Source organism: Chiloscyllium punctatum, chromosome 7 (genome assembly GCF_047496795.1).
Source record: "Chiloscyllium punctatum isolate Juve2018m chromosome 7, sChiPun1.3, whole genome shotgun sequence".
Taxonomy (NCBI): Eukaryota; Metazoa; Chordata; class Chondrichthyes; order Orectolobiformes; family Hemiscylliidae; genus Chiloscyllium; species Chiloscyllium punctatum.
Window position 1 is genome coordinate 43,397,832 of NC_092745.1, and position 17,317 is coordinate 43,415,148.

General features: G+C 42.0%; 1 protein-coding gene across 1 annotated transcript in view; it reads left to right on the forward strand.

Annotated features, from left to right (window-relative positions):
• The window catches only part of LOC140479600 (neurogenic locus notch homolog protein 1-like), a 153,862-nt gene extending 136,822 nt beyond the window's left edge, over window positions 1-17,040 (forward strand). The window contains exons 29-34 of the mRNA XM_072573435.1: window positions 1,316-1,412; window positions 5,534-5,702; window positions 7,696-8,000; window positions 8,845-8,992; window positions 9,837-9,934; window positions 11,340-17,040. Coding sequence (XP_072429536.1) covers window positions 1,316-1,412; window positions 5,534-5,702; window positions 7,696-8,000; window positions 8,845-8,992; window positions 9,837-9,934; window positions 11,340-12,743 — 2,221 coding nt within the window. The 3' untranslated portion in view covers window positions 12,744-17,040. The remainder of the gene's footprint in view (window positions 1-1,315; window positions 1,413-5,533; window positions 5,703-7,695; window positions 8,001-8,844; window positions 8,993-9,836; window positions 9,935-11,339) is intronic.
• Window positions 17,041-17,317: the final 277 nt, after the last annotated feature.

The following is a 17,317-nucleotide window of genomic DNA, read 5'->3' on the forward strand; positions in this document are numbered from 1 at the left end:
TAGATCTGTTTTAGTGGTGTTGAATTGAAGGAGAAATATTGGGCTAAAATTGAGTGGGAAATTCCCAGCTCCTTTTCAAAATAGTGCCGCGGCATCTTTAATGTGAACCCAGTGGACAGAAGGAGTTTTAGTTTAAATTTGCATCTGAAAGATGGTGATCATGACAGTACACCAGTCCCTCAGAACTGCACTGGACTGTCGACCAAGCTTGTGTACTCCGATCTCTCGGGTGGAACTTAAAGAGCCGATGTGCAAATGACTGCTGCTGACTGAACCACAGTTTACACTGTGCTTGTTTTAATTGTCAAATGAGAGCCAAAAGGAATTCCTGAAAATTATTATAACTGATGATTTACAGAAAGAATAGTCTTTAAGGTGATGAAGGGATTCGGTAGGATCGATATTTGCTTTGAGGGAATGTTGAGCAAAGGCACATTTGTTTTGAATGAGACTATTAAAGAGCAAAGTTAAGAAGTATTAATTTACTCAAAGGTCAATGGAAGTCTGGGCCTCTTTGCCCACACCCTGCTTCCATCCCCCATTCCCACCCTCAAAACCGAACCCCCTCCAAAAGGGGGATGTGTTTGCTTAGCTCATTAAACCTTCAAAAACAGAAGTAGATCTTTGTTACATGTGGGTATCAAGAGGAATGGGACAACATCATCAGTTAAATGGGGTTGAGCGACCGATCAGTCAAGATCTGATTTGAATGGTCAGGCACAAGGGGGTGAATATCTGCTCCACCTGTAACATGCCTTGCTGTTCTGGGCTGATGCTGCTGGTAGGCTGCATTACTGACAATATATGTCTGGTGCTCCTGATAGTCTTCATGCCAGAGGGGACGTTGTTAACTAAACCAGTTTTGGATTAGGAGGTGTTACACAATAACATATTTCCTTTGTATTCTTGACGTGCAGTTGTTGCCAAGTCTTGATAGTATCCCACAAGTTGCCTAATTCTGCTCCATTTTGTTAGCAGTTTATGGTTTGATGATGTCATTCTCCCATACTTCCCTTGACTACCTTCGTGGCTTTCGGCTTCCCATCAATACAGAGTTTGCTACCCTCCTGAGAGGGTTTGAATCCCTAGGTTAGCACATAGTTCTCAATTGCTCTTCCTCTACACCGTGCAGGGGAGGGAAGGGAAGCTCTGTTAAAATGAGTCTGTACTAGGATGCTTACTTGATGCAATGTCCCCCATTTCCTCAATCTACCCAGAAGTAGGTAGACTCCACACATTGACTACAGAGGACATCAATCCCAATTAAGATGAGATCATGTTTGAGTGAGATAAAAGTTTGCCTTTTCTTCCTTAGAAATCTCTCAAAGCCAGTACCAGATGACAGCATGATTGATGACAACCAGAATGAACAATGGATGGAAGGTGGAGGGCCTGAAGCAAAGAAACCAAAGGTGGGTCTTCAGAGCTCGGCAACACACTACACAACCCATAAGAGTTCAGTAGCCAATAGCATTGCAGTTGTGGTGTTGGTTTCACTGTTTAATTGATGGGTCATATTAATAGTGGAGGGTTTGGAGAATGCCAGAATTGTACAATTGTTCTACTCTTAACAAGAGGAGCCTTGCCTTTCCGATTCAGACTAAAATACTCTCAGCCTTGGGGTGCAAACTTAAATGGTTGATCTAGTCAGTGAGAGTGATATTGCCCTGATGCGTTATCTGAAATATTCATTTATAATATCATTAGGTGGTGCCACTATTTAAGAAAGGTGGGTGAAGAGAAGCCAGGGAACTGTAGACCAGTGAGCCTGACATCAGTGTGGGCAAGTTGTTGGAGGGAATCCGGAGGGACAGGATTTACATGTATTTGGGAAGACAAGAATTGGTTAGGGATAGTCAACATGGCTTTGTGCGTGGGAAATCATGTCTCACTAACTTGATTGAGTTTTTTTTGAAGACGTTACAAAGATAATTGATGAGGGCTGAGCAGTGCGCGTGATCTATATGGACCTCAGTAAGGCATGTGACAAGATTCCTCGTGGTAGACTGGTTAGCAAGGTTAGATCATATGGAATACAGGGAGAACTAGCCATTTGGACATAGAACTAGCTCGAAGATAGAAGACAGAGGGTGGTGGTGGAGGGTTGGCTTTCAGACTGCAGGCCTGTGACCAGTGGTATGCCACAAGAATCTGTGGGCCCACTGCTTTTGGTCATTTATATAAATGATTTGGATATGAACGGAGGAGGTATAGTTGGTAAGTTTGCAGATGACACCAAAATTGGAGGTGTCGTGGAAAGTGAAGAAAGTTACCTCAAAGTACAATGGGATCTTAATCAGATGGGCCAATGGGCTGAGGAGTGGCAAATGGAGGTTAATTTAGATAAATATGAAGTGCTTCATTTTGGAAAAGCAAATCAGGATAGGACTTAGACACTTATCAGTAAGTTCCTGAGGCGTGTTGCTGAATAAAGAGACCTTGGAGTGCAGGTTCATAGCTCCTTGAAAGTTGAGTCACTGGTAGATAGGACAGTGAAGAAGGCATTTGGTAAGCTTTCCTTTATTGGTCAGAGCATCAAGTATAGGAGTTGGGAGTCATGTTGCAGCTGTACAGGACATCAGTTAGGCCACTTTTGGAATATTGTGTGCAATTTTGGAGGGATATTGTGAAACTTGAAAGGGTTCAGAAAAGATTTACAAGATGTTTCCATGGTTCGAGGATTTGAGCTACAGGGAGAGGTTGAATAGGCTGGGGCTGTTTTCCCAGGAGCGACGGAGGCTGAGGGGTGACCTCATAGAGGTTTATAAAATCATGAGAGGCATGGATAGGGTAAATAGACAAAGTTATTTCCCTGGGGTGGGGGACTCCAGAACTCGAGGGCATAGGTTTAGGGTGAGAGGGGAAAAATTTAAAAGGGAGTTAAGGGGCACCTTCTTCATGCAAAGGATGGTGCTTGTATGGAACTATCTGCCAGAGGAAATGGTGGAGGCTGGTACAATTGCAACATTTAAATGGGTATAGGAATAGAAAGGGTTCAGATGGATGTGGGCCAAGTGCTGGCAGATGGGACTTGATTAGTTGAGGACATCTGGTCAGCATGGATGAATTGGACCGAAGAATCTGTTCCATGCCGTGCATCCTGTGGGTGTGTGTGTGGGTAGGTGTGTAGGTCTGTGCATGTGCGTATGGGTGTGTTCTTGAACATTTTAGAAAAGACACTTTCTACATCAAAGGTCACTGGCTGCCAAATGCTGCCAACTATGGGACAATTTTCCACGGCCAATCCACCAAACCTTTGTACTGTGGGAGGAAACCCAAGCAAACAGAGGGTGAACATGCAAACTCCACACAGACAGTCACTGAAGGCTGGAATCAAACTCAGGTCTCTGGTGCTATGAGGCAGTATTGAATTAGATTAGATTACTTACAGTGTGGAAACAGGCCCTTTGGCCCAACAAATCCACACCGACCCGCCAAAGCACAACCCACCCAGATCCATTCCTCTACATTTACCCCTTCATCTAACACTACGGGCAATTTAACTTGGCCAATTCACCTAACCTGCACATTTGCTGACCACTGAGCCACTATACTGCCTATTTCTAAGAAAAGTGAATTCAACCAGCCATAACTGATCCAGGGGAGAAATCCAATGTCAACAGCTTATAAGAAAGCGACTTCAGCTGTGGAACAATCTGTGATTTTTCTTTTCACTGAATAAAACTATTATTTGGCTGAAATACTTGTGAAACATCACTGCAGTTTCTATATTATTTTCTCAGGTTTTGGGAGTGGGCGGGGAATTGCGTGTATCTCGCTGTTTTTTGAGCAGGGTAGTTAGGTTTATGTACATATTTTAATTTGCACTTTCTGCACCTTTACTTGAGTATTTTGTATTTTTCTTAATAAGCTAGTTATTTATTAATTAATAAAGGAACCTGGCTGACTTGTTTCTGATCCTGCTCTATATACATTCAATATATAATTCACAATATTCCCTTTATTTTTAAATTCAAGTTTTGTTGTGACCAGTTTTGGTGAGGGACAAGGTAACATATAAGTCCACCACTCCTAACATAGTCACAGCATGATGCTGTCGATGTAAAATGTGTAGCAATGCTAACACTGACCATGGAGTCACTTGATTGGACTGCAGCTGCCACAAGTAAATTGTATCATGAGAGGCTTGTCACTGCATTCAGCCTCCAATCCACTAGCTCATCCAGTAACTAGAAAGTCTTACCAAATTAGATTTGGCTATTAGTGAATGCAGCAGAGAAAAAGTCTGTGCTCCTGGGTGAAAATTTGGATCTGAATCACTCTCTAGGAACCATGGCTGGTTCTTAGAGAGATGTCACATTGTGCTTCTGTTCTTAGAGAGATGTCACATGTTTACCCTTCTGAAAGAAGATTGATGCCTGAGAAGGAATGGTCAAATCTTTTACCCAGGTATTCTTCCCTTGTGTGACAGACAAAAGGCAGGATCTGACTTAGATTGTAACTGAACAAATCCTTATTTATTTTAACTCTTTAAGTATAATACTCAGTACAAAACATACATTCTTTGCAACATTTATTTCTTATTTCATCTAAATTCAACTTTAATTCACTTCATTTAACTTCACTTTACCTTCATCCACGTGTGTCCCTAATTGAAGTTTAACTCAAGTTTTGGCTTGAATCAAATACTACCCCAATTTGAGTGAAATGGCCAACTTTGTTCAACTAGGTGGATCTTGTCTCCTGGCTCTTTGTCTTCTCTGAAATTACGAGACGGCCAGTGTCTCTCAAATGTGATTTGGGAGGTTTCTTCTCAGAAAATTTCTTCGTTTTGTTCATATATCTGAAAATTAGTATCTTTCTAGAAAGACCTCTGGCATTCAGCCAGTGAATTGATCAAAACCTGATCACACTGTTCGATCCCAGCCAATGGAGTTTACTGGTCAACGACTCCCAAATGTTTACACTAACCCATAATTATTAGATTCCCTACTCGGTATAAGGTAATATGATGCCAGTCTGATTAGAGACACCATGATACTTGCCTTATTTGGTCAACACCGGAAACTGCATATCACAATATGCCCTGTCTACACTTTAACTGAGGTCAGAGTTTAGACTAGCTTGACCAAATTTCCAGCATGCTTAGTTGTAGTTCTTAAATAGTCCAGTAGCCATTTCTTCTGCTGGCCACCTGACCACACACTGAAGACTGCTGTTGCTTGATTTTACATCTGTGTCCTCCTCAGCAGGTATATTTCTGATTTGCCAATTTCATTAAATCTGTAGCATAGGAACTGGTCCATGTTTGTGCTTATTCTCCTGATGAGCTGCCTTCATCCAAATCTCGCCTTCTGTTCCTCACACCTTCAACCTCACCTAGTTTCCCATTCTTTGTATCTGTACAATTCACTTCAACAATGCAATGAGGCATACACTTTAGAAAGTATATACTTTATATATTCAGTTCTTAGCAGCCCCAGTGTCTTCAGGCTGCGCAGTTTCAGGTAATATAACAACAAACCTGTATGATGTTGGTGAATGACACACATTGTCTCTCTGGTCTTTACAGACTGAAGATCAAGCCCTACTGCCAGAGAATGAAGACCAGGTTGACCGTCGACCATGGACACAGCAGCATTTAGTGGCAGCAGATATCCGTTTAACACCAACCCTGACCTTAACCCCCCCTCAAGCGGAGCAGGATGCTGAAAGCATGGATGTCAATGTTAGAGGTCCAGGTAGGGGACAGTTGCCCTATTTATTGTTATGCCTCACTGGGGTAGGCTGCTAGAAACCAAGCCCTGCTATTCCTGGAGTTATTGACAAAGTCAAAAATTTTAAAATGTACTCAGAATTCCTTGGTTTTTCCTGTCTTTTATCCCAGGTTGATGGAAAGCACCAGTCAGGCATCTAAACTTAACAGCAATTAAAATTTATTAGAAATAAATGGATTTGAGCTGCAGGTAATTAGTTATGGCCCATTGACATAGAATTTTCCTAATCAAAGCTCTAACCCACTTATAAAATTCCTCCTCTCCAGATAGAGATAGACAGACATAACAAAACGTGGGTGTTATGAATGGGGAAAGACTGAGAAGGCAGTTCGGTGACAGTAATCCACAGGGTTTGCTGAGCTGATTGTTTTGCTGATCAGAATGCTATGTCTCAATTTCACTTCTCTAGATACTTTGGCTTGTTTGCAGGAGGCACAGAGTGATTGGTTCACACTTATAAAAGTCTCACTTATTAATTAAATTATGGCTTACAGCAACTGATAAGGGAAATCTTTCAAGCATTTTATGGCAGAAGAGAAACAGCTTCACTTTCAGCAATCCGATGGCTTCTGAACTGGATATTGTTAAAAATCACACAACGCCAGGTTATAGTCCAACAGGTTTATTTGGAAACACTAGCTTTCGGAGCACTGCTGATAAAGGAGCAGCGCTCCAAAAGCTAGTGCTTCCAATTCAACTTGTTGGACTATAAGCTGGTGTTGTGTGATTTTTAACTTTGTGCACCCCAGTCCAACACCGGCATGTCCAGATCAGAACTGAATATTCTTAGCCACAAGCAGTTCATGCTCCAGGGAGTCAATCACTCAGTTTTTGGCAGGCAGGAAGCCTTTGTTATCGATAATCATCACCATTCCACACACCAGACACCAATTTTGGGGGCCTTGTTCCCATTCACACACAGTCCCCCTGGCTGCAGCTCATCTATAACAAGGCTTTCCCCACAGCTTGAACCAACAGCTGTGAAAACAGCACTTACAATGAGTGTCACATAACTTGTTTTTATAAAATGCAATAATCCTTCAACAATCAGTGTTTTTAAAATTGTTCTTTACCCATTTCAGTCCACAATCAAACATAAAAGGATTTGGACTTTACATTAAGAAAAAAAGCCAAACATTGGGAAGTTTTCATTTGGTCTATTATTCTGTGCCTGCCCTCTGAATCCTAAACCCAGCTAGTCCCGCCCTCCTGCCCTTTCCACATGGGAGTTTGGAAGTTTATGGGGTGTAAGTACATGCCTATAATCTTTATGGATAAGCTAATTCCTCTCTGTCATGAGCAGAGAAAAGCATTTAGCCTGCAGATTTCCCAGTAGGCACTTGGATTTAAGTTAGAGATAAAGTTAGGCTGAGTGTTTTTAAGGGAACAGAACTGAAAAGCAGAAAAGTTATGTTAAATTTAATGTTAAAACAAACTTACTAGTTGATTCTCCATGGTCTTCATAGTATAAGAGAAACTGGAGAAAGTGCAAAAAAAATGGATTAACAAGGGTGATTCCAGAACCAGGATGGTGAAAATATCAGAAAAGAATTAACCTGCTGGAGTGCTATCTTTAAGAAAAGAAAATATTTTCAATTTGAATGATGTATTTAAATTTGGAAAAGATTTGATATGGCAGATGTATGAATGTTTGATGTTGAGTTGAAAACAATCAGCCATAAATATAAATAATAAATACCTTAAGGAATAAAGCAGAAACCTCTTTACCCAGGGAGTGGTTAGAATTTGTAACTTGCTATGACAAGGTGTAGTTGAGGCAAGTAGCATCAGCGTATTTAAGGAAAGCTCATTAAACACAAGCGAGGTATAGGTATTTATTGACAATGCGGAAGGCTAGTGCGGAACATAAACGCTAGCATGAATCAGCTGCACGGAATGGCCTGTTTCCATGCTGGTGTTATCCTCCTTGTTTACATTGTATGTTGTTCTTGCCCAGATGGTTTTACACCACTTATGTTGGCATCACTAAGAGGTGGGGGGCTGGACACTGGAATTGAGGAGGAGGAAGACACCGAGGACTCATCGGCCAATGTCATCACTGACCTCATATACCAGGGTGCCAGCCTCCATTCCCAGACAGACCGGACTGGAGAGACATCTCTTCACCTGGCTGCACGTTATGCTCGGGCAGATGCTGCCAAACGTCTGCTCGATGCAGGCGCCGACGCCAACGCCCAGGATAATATGGGTAGATCACCTCTTCATGCAGCTGTGGCAGCCGATGCACAGGGGGTTTTCCAGGTGAGTGGTTGCTAGGCACAGGCTAAGGCAGATACTAAACCAATCAAATGCAGCAAGAGTCCACACAATCCTCTGAATGGCCTTTGAAGTAAAGGCAGAGGCTCCTGAGCAGAGTTGAAAAGCACCTTTATTTTCTTGCGGTCCTTTCATTCCTTTTCCTTTTGTTTTCCTGGTGACTGGCATCTGTGGGTCAGTGTACATTTGGTATTCATACCTGAAAGGTGGAAGCTGACACAGACCAGTGTCTCCGCTCAGGTGATCCTCCTTTGAACCTGATTTGCACAATGGAAGTGGAAGTCGCCACAGTCCCAGGGAATCACTGGATGCTCTCTCATTCGAGAGAGAGAGAGAGCACCAAAACAAATGTTTAGTTTAACCTGCACGTCAGCACACTTCAGGAGAAGAGCAAGGATGGAACGCAGGCCCCTCATCATGATTTCAGCCAATTTGGGAATTGCATCCATACCACACTGTATCACAAACCAACTGAGCTACCTACATGCATAGCAATAAACTGGTGAAACACAGAGATTCATGTGTACCCAAATTGCAGCAGCGATTCCATCAACTGGGAACATCAAGCACCTTCTTCTAAGCAAGGTGCCATTCTTTATGGACCGGGACTGTCCTTCTCCTACCAGCCTCCTTATCCGACAATGATGATGTGTGTCATGGTATCCTATCCCAACTTCCCCAATCTCGAATATAATACCGGGGTTGATATTTTTCACCCCTGCCAGCTAAAGAACCTTTGGTTGCTATGGGAGATGAGGAAGACATTGAGGAATGGCAATGCTGAAAGCTTAAAATAAGGTATAATAACCAGGTCTCTTCTCTTGTATAGATTCTGATCAGAAACCGGGCCACTGATCTGGATTGCCGAATGAATGATGGCACCACCCCATTGAGTCTGGCTGCCCGCCTTGCTGTAGAAGGAATGGTGGTTGAACTGATTAACTGCCATGCAGATGTTAATGCTGTGGATGATCATGGTAAGAATAGAAATGGGAGTTAGAATAGGTATAGGATTTAAATAAAGAAATTAAAATGCTCAAAGTTGTGCCTTTCATGTACCCAAAAAACAACTAAGATAAATGTTGATCTTACACAGCTCTTGATGAATAATGGCGTGGGATCTTTTACATTGTTATGATCTCGAACCTGACCGCCCCCAACTTTGTCATGACCTGGTTAGCCACTATTAGTTTTTTATTTCTAAAGTTGAAATGAGATCCAATGGAATAAAGCCAGAAGATTCCAAGGTTTTGTACAAACAACTTTACAAGTGCAAGTTAGAACATCAGTACTCTCTGCAGCAGAACTGGGAACTTATAACAATCTGAATCACCTTGAATTGAATTGAATTTATTGACATGTATACCAAGGCACAGTGAAAAGCTTTGTCTTGCAAGCAATGCAGGCAGATCACATAGTTAAGTAGCATAGGTAAACAGCAGCAAAAACAAAAACACAGGTTCTGGTGAATGTTAAGAATTTGTGAGTCCATGATAAACCTGTGATGAACATGGATAAACTGTGATCAAACACCCTACAACACACCAAAAATAGCAAATGCAATCAAGACACAGAATTTCTCAGTACCTTGACCTGAATGTTAGTTACAGTAGACTAGAGAGAAACTGGACTCAACACGGAGATGCCTTAATCTAAATTAATCTATTACTTGTCTCTTGCTCTGCAGTCTGCTCATGCAGTGAGAGTTGTGCATGTGTTTAACTTGGGTTAATCATTATCTTACTTTGGTCATATTGCGTTTAGTTCCGACACTGCTCTGCCCTGTTCTCTTTAACACTTTGTGGTGATGCTTTCCCTCAGGAAAATCAGCACTTCACTGGGCAGCAGCTGTTAACAATGTGGATGCAACCCATGCCCTCCTGAAGAATGGAGCCAACAAAGACATGCAGGACAACAAGGTACTAAAATGTTCTGAATTAAAGCCACCTCCAGTTATAGATAGCACATTCTAAGGCATAAGGGTTACAGGTTTCCATAGCACCAGTATCGCCATAATAGATCCCAATCACTCCCTTACTGTCTATGTTACTGTAACCTGGCTCCCTTACCATGGCTAAGGCCTAACAGTTGCCCTGTCCAGTATTGACCTTCCCCGGACAACTAAACCATGAATGTCAACAAGATCTGAATCTAGGCAAGAACCAGTTCCACAGGCGTCCGAAGCCCATGTACGGCACTGACTTCTAGAAGTCAATACTGCGATTGTGTGCCAACACTGATCACCATACATGGAACTTCTGAGCGACTGTGCCTGCGTGCAGCGGCGCAGCTTAGAGAGAACGTTGGTCAGAATGGTGAAGTGGGTACTGAAGGCCAAAGAGGGAGAAAAGTAGTTGGGCAGACAAAGGAATGGGTAAAGGTCAGCCTGGGAAAATTGTTAGCTGCTAATGTTTGTGGTAGCAGTACATGTGATGGCAAGGTCCGGTGTGTGGGAGGTAGGGCAAGGACATGGGGAGAAGGCGATCGGGCTCGAAGATGATTGAATTTGATATTGAGCCCTGAAAGGCTGCAGGATCCCCATGCGAGAAATGAAATATGAAATGTTGTTCCAGCTTGCATTGAGCTTTGTTGGAGCACTGCAAGCCTGAGACAGAGATGTTGGCCAGGGAACACAGTGGTGTGTTGAAGTGGTGGGCAACTGGAAGCTCAGGGTCACTGTGGCATAGGCATTCTGCAAAGCAGTCGCCTGGTCTGTGTTTTGTCTCCCCATTGTAGAGCAGACCCATTGCGAGCAGTGACTACAATAGACTAGATCTAGTCAAGCTGGAAGAACAGCATCTCATTTTCTGATTGGGGCCTCCACAACTCTGTTTGAGTTCAATAATTTTATGGCCTGAGTACCTCCTCTCATGTCCTTGCCTTGACCCCCACACACCAGACCTTGTCATCACATGGGTCATGCCAGTGATCTCCATTCGCAGCTTTTGACTCTCCCAAGCTGATGTCTGTCTCCCCAACTGTTGTTCTTTTTCTCTGAGTTTCATCTCCACCCATCATTTACTCCTCCCACTCCATCTTCTATGTGTATACTAACCTTTTCCTCACGAAAATCAGTTCTGAAGAAGGGTCACTGAACCCAAAACGTTAACTCTGCTTTCTCTCCAAAGATACTGCCAGACCCGCTGAGGTTTTCCAGCAATTTATGGACCTATTTCCATGCTGTAAGAACTCTGACCGTCTGATTCTCTCTGTCTCTATGACTGCCCCAGTGATGTACAAGGAATGTAGCAATATTTTAAATTTAGCTCGTTTTAGTAATGGATACCTGTTGTTGCTCTAACAATTAATTCTCTTGGCCCACAGGAGGAGACACCCTTGTTTCTTGCTGCAAGGGAAGGCAGTTTCGAAGCTGCCAAAATCCTACTGGACCACTTCTCCAACCGTGACATTACTGACCATATGGACAGACTGCCCCGTGACATTGCGCAGGAGCGAATGCACCATGATATTGTGCAACTTCTGGATGAGTACAACCTTGTGCGGAGCCCGCAGGGCCCTGCTGGACCCATGATGGGACCCAATGTGTCTCCAGTGACCTGCTCGACTGGTGGCTCTTTTATGAACCTCAAGATGACTCCCATGGGCAAGAAGGCAAGACGGCCAAGCACCAAGGGCCTCACTCCAGGCAATGCTAAAGACTCTAAGGAAGCCAAAGCCAGGAGGCGGAAAAGATCAGTCGGCAATGAGAAAGGGGCCATTGCAGAGGGGTCACTGACTCTGTCCCCAGTCGAGTCACTGGAATCCCCACATAACTACTTATCCACCACATCTCCACCTGTACTCACATCTTCAGGGGTTTTGCATCAATCTCCTCCAGCATCTCTCCACCCGTCCACTCCGGTGCAGAGCCAGCTGGCCATGTCCTTCTCCAACCTGAGTGAGATAAAAGGTATGAACATGGATTCCCACAGAGTCTTGAGCCAGGTCCACCCCTCCATGTCCCATCCTTCCATGGCTGGGCAAAGCAGCAGCCTGGGGTTGCCCTTGGGAAGGGTTGAGCATTTGAACATGCAGTCGGACTGGATGAACCGGATGGGAATCACAACCACCCAGTACAACCCAATGCTGGGCATCATGCAGCAGGTCTCTGGCTCCTACCCGAATATGCAACAACAGAATGCAGTGCTTCAGGCTAACATGCCTCAAGTGCACATGACCATGCTCAGGGAGCAGTTACCACAAATACTCACCTACCAGCCCATGAACAATGCTGCCTCACAGTCTGTTATCCAGCAGCAACAGCAAAGTGCTCAAGTAACACAGCAACAGGGGCAACCTTACTGTAGCTCAATGACACCAGGGCCGGTCGGCAACATGCACCAGATGTCGGAGATCATCCAGCTGCCAAATGGACAACTGAACAACTCCATGCTGTCCACTAGCCAAGACGGCCAGGTATCACAGACCACTCTGCCACCTTACCACAAGCTGCCAAGCTCAGTGCAGATCGATAAGTACCCAACGCCACCATCTCAGCACAGTTATGTTTCAGCAACAGACAACACCCCGAACCACAATGTTCATCTCCAGAGCGAGCACCCTTATCTAACACCCTCTCCCGAATCCCCCGATCAGTGGTCCAGCTCATCTCCGCATTCCACATCCGACTGGTCAGACATCACACCCAGCCCCGCTCCAATCGGACAGCGACCACAGGTTTCGCACATTCCAGAGCAGCAGAGGAACAACATGCAGGTGTTTGCCTGAGCATTTGTGATGGGAGACTCTTTGACTGCTCGTAATGAAGGAAGAAGATTCCTTGTACTTCAGGTCGTGAGATTTCCCCTTCATTTGGTTGGGAGGAAGGAACTGTTCCTATGAAGTACTGAACAAGTCTTGAAGAAGAACAGCTCTCTCAGAATTTAGGAACTCAAAGACACGACTTCAGTGTGGTTTGAAGAAGTTTTTTATTTATTTTAATCACTGATGTCACTGCCTGTTTCTATGTTTATGTGACACTTTTTTTTAAAAAAAACTTCTGTTTAGCTCTGGACTTAAGCAAGGCTTTTTTTAAACTTGCCATTTTGTCAACAGTGTCATCTGATTTCTGTGCAGTTCTCCCATCAAATCGGAGAACTGTCCCAGTTGTAGATGCAAGCAGATTTGAAGTTGAAGTTGGGATCAAACCTCAGCCTGAGGATTGGTTGCAAAATGTGACAACAGCATTTGCCAACTCTTGCTGATGTGGCTGTTAATTAATCAGAATATCTCATTAATATTGAAGGAAATTGCAACCTTGCCAGTTGTGGGTGGGGGAGGTTGAGGAGGAGGAGAGTGGTGGGACAAGAGGAGAAACACTGAAGTTCAGTGAGCCCATACTTCCAACTTGTCATCCGTTGCCAATTGCTTCCACAAGCTGACCTCTTATTTTAAATTGTCTTTATAGTCTTCCATGGTACTAAGATTCCTAATGTAGTACCTTCATGTAAGCTTGTACTGAATACTTGTCTTGTCAGCAGCACCGTGACAGAGGGATTTGACAGGTGAAATAGCTCAGAAATATTACATTTTTGTACTGGTTTTACTTTTAAATGTCAAGTTTTAATCATTCCTGCATCATAGAGTCATAGAAACTTGAGTCACCTAAAGTATTAACATTTCTGGTGAACCACTCACTTGTAGTCATCAAAACATGCTTTCTTTCTCCCCTTATTAAGAATAAGTGGATTTGAAACTGAACGTAATTGCTCAGTTTTGGTATGCTTACCGATTAGTTCTTTTGCACCCACGAATCACTCATTGCTGCTTTTGAAAGGCCAGCCAATTGATGAGCAGACCCTGGCCCTCCATGAGAGCAAGACTCCACTGGATAAATCATTGACAAGCTTACTTTGGCATGTGGAGTGTTGGAGAAGGTTGCTCCATTTTTGAACATCACTGCTGTCAAACCCCTTGGCACTTAGTGGGAGTGTCATTGCAGCTCTAGAGCAATCCATCTCTCATGGGCCATGGGACATGATGAAGAGTGGATAACTCAAGACGATTGTTTCATTTCCTGTGACGTGATACAGCTTGGGTGGGTTCTTAACTTTTCCATATTACATCTAAATATATTTCTGTCTCAATGTATTCCAGAGATTACAATTAGATTGAATTCACCACATTGGAAGCTTAAAGTGAAGTGATAAACAAAATAAGTTTAACTGTGAGACTCATTTTGTTATGGTGAGGTCTACTCTCTGAACAGTAATTATTGATCCAAACACTTTCAGAAACTATTTCCTTTGCTTGGCCACCCAACCTACAGAAAGGATTTTGTCCCTGTGCTTAAATTATGAGATTGGGTTAAAGGATGGCTTCTGGTTATGGCATCCTCATCCAACTCCCAATGTCAGTTCGGAGAAGGGATACAGTTGGCATTTGCCACAGGAAATGATATATTTTCGATTTTGTCCAAAGATGCCAAACCTCTGGTAGCTGGGAGAGGGGTGATGGGTGTGCAGGGTTGGGCAACCTCACAGTTCCTAGTGGGGTAGAAACCTAAAAATGCTTTATTTTCCATCACCTCTTCCCAGGGAACCACTCTCTTCATTGAACTCTTGAGTGGGATTGACTAAATGTGTGAAACCCCCGTCACTCCTTACTCCTGTTTTAGTTTTTAAGCTTGTTTCTTGCCAATTTTGAACCATAACTAATCATTTTGGATTTTTCTCAAAGTTGTACTTTATACTGTCAATGGAGAAACACAGTGTTAAATTATAAAATGAAATCCCGTGTTGAGGAAAAAAAACCCTTGGGGTTGTAACATTTCACTGCACTTAAGAAACACAGGAAAAATTCTTTGGTCTGTAAAATTTACAGATACTTAGATTGTTATGCTAATATTTGAGAGATTTGGTGTAGAAATCAGTTTTCTACACTTGTTTTAACACCACAGAAGAGTTGGTGCTTTTATCTGTTAGGTTCCAGCCATAACCTGGAGATTAAAATTTCTTTCTTTTTCTTTGCCCAGATATTGTATATTATTGTGAATTTCTGAGAGAGACATGGTTATGGTTTTGTACTTTCTATGAAATTATTGTGGAAGAAAGCATTGAAGGACCAAACATTTAGAAGGTACTTTGAAAGAAAACAGGGGATTTCAGGCGTCTGTTTTAGCTACTTACAATGTCGAATCATTTATGAAATTACACTTGGGTCAAAGGGCATAGCCCAATCAGTAACCGAATGTTAGAGGTAAGCCTTCAATCAGTAAGACTTCTCTACCAAATCAGCCTGCTGAAAACCAAGTAATGAAGGAATTTGTTGAATACAATGATCTAAAGGAAGATAATTTTCCAATTCAATTCCGTATAATGTTCCATTCAATAACATGTTCCATATTTGTAAATTAACATTCACAAATGTTATGGTATAAAAGGCATCCATGAAATTCCTGCTTATTATGAAGTTTTATTGACCTATTTTAATAGAGGTGTACAGGAAGTAGAATGTGACTGGAATTGCAGCACTGATGACATTTCCATTTTTAGCTTTTTTTGGGCTCATTAAGAATTCTCATAAATGTTAAGTTCCCTTTCTTTCTTCTGCCTACCCTTGACCCCAAAGTCCAATAATTATGAATACCAATGCGTTGACTATTTTGGTGCAACTCAGCTAAAATTCATCAAGTTTGAGAGTCAATTTGCTGTAGAATCATCTCCATGTCTGTTCATGAAACTAGATTGGCCATCCTATGTGCAAGGAGAGCTGGTGTTGTCGATGTAATAATTGTGACATTGGTTAAAATGCTGGTTAGGGCAGGACAACATGGGTCTATTTACAAGTCAGATTTTTATTTTTTTTCTTGTCCTAATGAAATCTTCCTTACACAAACTATAAAATCTGTAAGCTGCAAATTTTCTCATTTACCATCCCTTGAAAACAAAACAAAGTTCAGGTATGCTAATTAATGTTTTTGATAGCAACCTTTTTTTAAAAAAAATACACTTCATGTTAGATTCCTGGTCTTCAGTCTATGGAATTGTGGAAAATATTGCACAAACCTGACTTGCACTTGTTCTTTTAATGTGACAACACAGCCCAAGTTAATTTATATAAATTCCTCTAAAATCCATATACAATAATAGTCGATCTTGCTGTCCATCCCTCTGACAGTATTCTGGAACAAAACTTTAACCCTCAGTAATATGTTGCACTTTAAACCCACGAGCTGAACACTCTGATCTCTTTCCTCTGAACTACCTGTAGAAATGCAGTGAGAAACAAAAATTAATCGAAATGTTTTTAAACCCTCCATTCCTTAAAAATGGCGACATCGGTTGGATGTGTCAGTACAGGTTTGACTTCTCAATAGTGCATTCTCTCTCAACCTTTCAATATTTGACCAAAAAAACCATGAAGTCTCCACATGAATGTAAATACAAAGTGCATGTTAAAGAAACAATGTTTCTCCTGATCAACTCCTTAATTTTTTTGTCTGGTTAAAAATGCCCACAGCCACAGGCTGGTGCACTTAACTACTTTGTGTTTAATGCACCTTAGGGTGTATCTGTTCACCATAATACCCAAGTGTTCCATCCTCCAGCACTAATGTCCAGCTCAACTTGACAAGTGCAAAATACACTTGAAGAAACACTTGAGCTTCCTTCCAATTTACTCTTAGCTTCTTCCCACAACAAGCTGTAAATGGAGATGTCTGGGCGATGAAGAAAGATGTACTTCATACAGACAATCACGTAACAATAACTTGTGCGTGTAACGCACACACTCAACTACAGAGAAACTACAGAACCAATGGTTCATGTCTTGTGGAGCCAATTAATTGATGTAAATAAGCTAACTTTGTATGAGAAGTTGTACCTTTGACAAACTTGTACTTTTTTTTTGCTGTCTTTTAAATGTATATGTACTAAAAATGCTTATTCATATTAGATGAGCTATTGAACTAGTGGATGGAATACTATTTTTTAATTTTTACACAAGAACTTTTCATGAGAAAAGTTTCAAATGAATTTCTACAGAAAAGTATTTTTGAAGATTGTGATTTATACATGAAGTATGAAATGTAACATAAGATGTTTAAAATAGATATGTGTTGTCTTTTTGTCTTTATGGTTGGAAAATTAATCAGTCTAATTTGTTCAGTACATTCATACAAAAAAAAGCCAACTACTACTATGGATGAGGAATATAGGGGAACAAACCGTGTGTTTATTGTCTCTTTAAGAACTTAGTGCAGAAGATGAACTGCATTTATCAAAGAGCTTCCTGGAGCCTTTTGTTGGTCTCTGAGCAACATTCAAAAGATTAAGCAGAGGCCATTCAGCCCTCAAACCTGC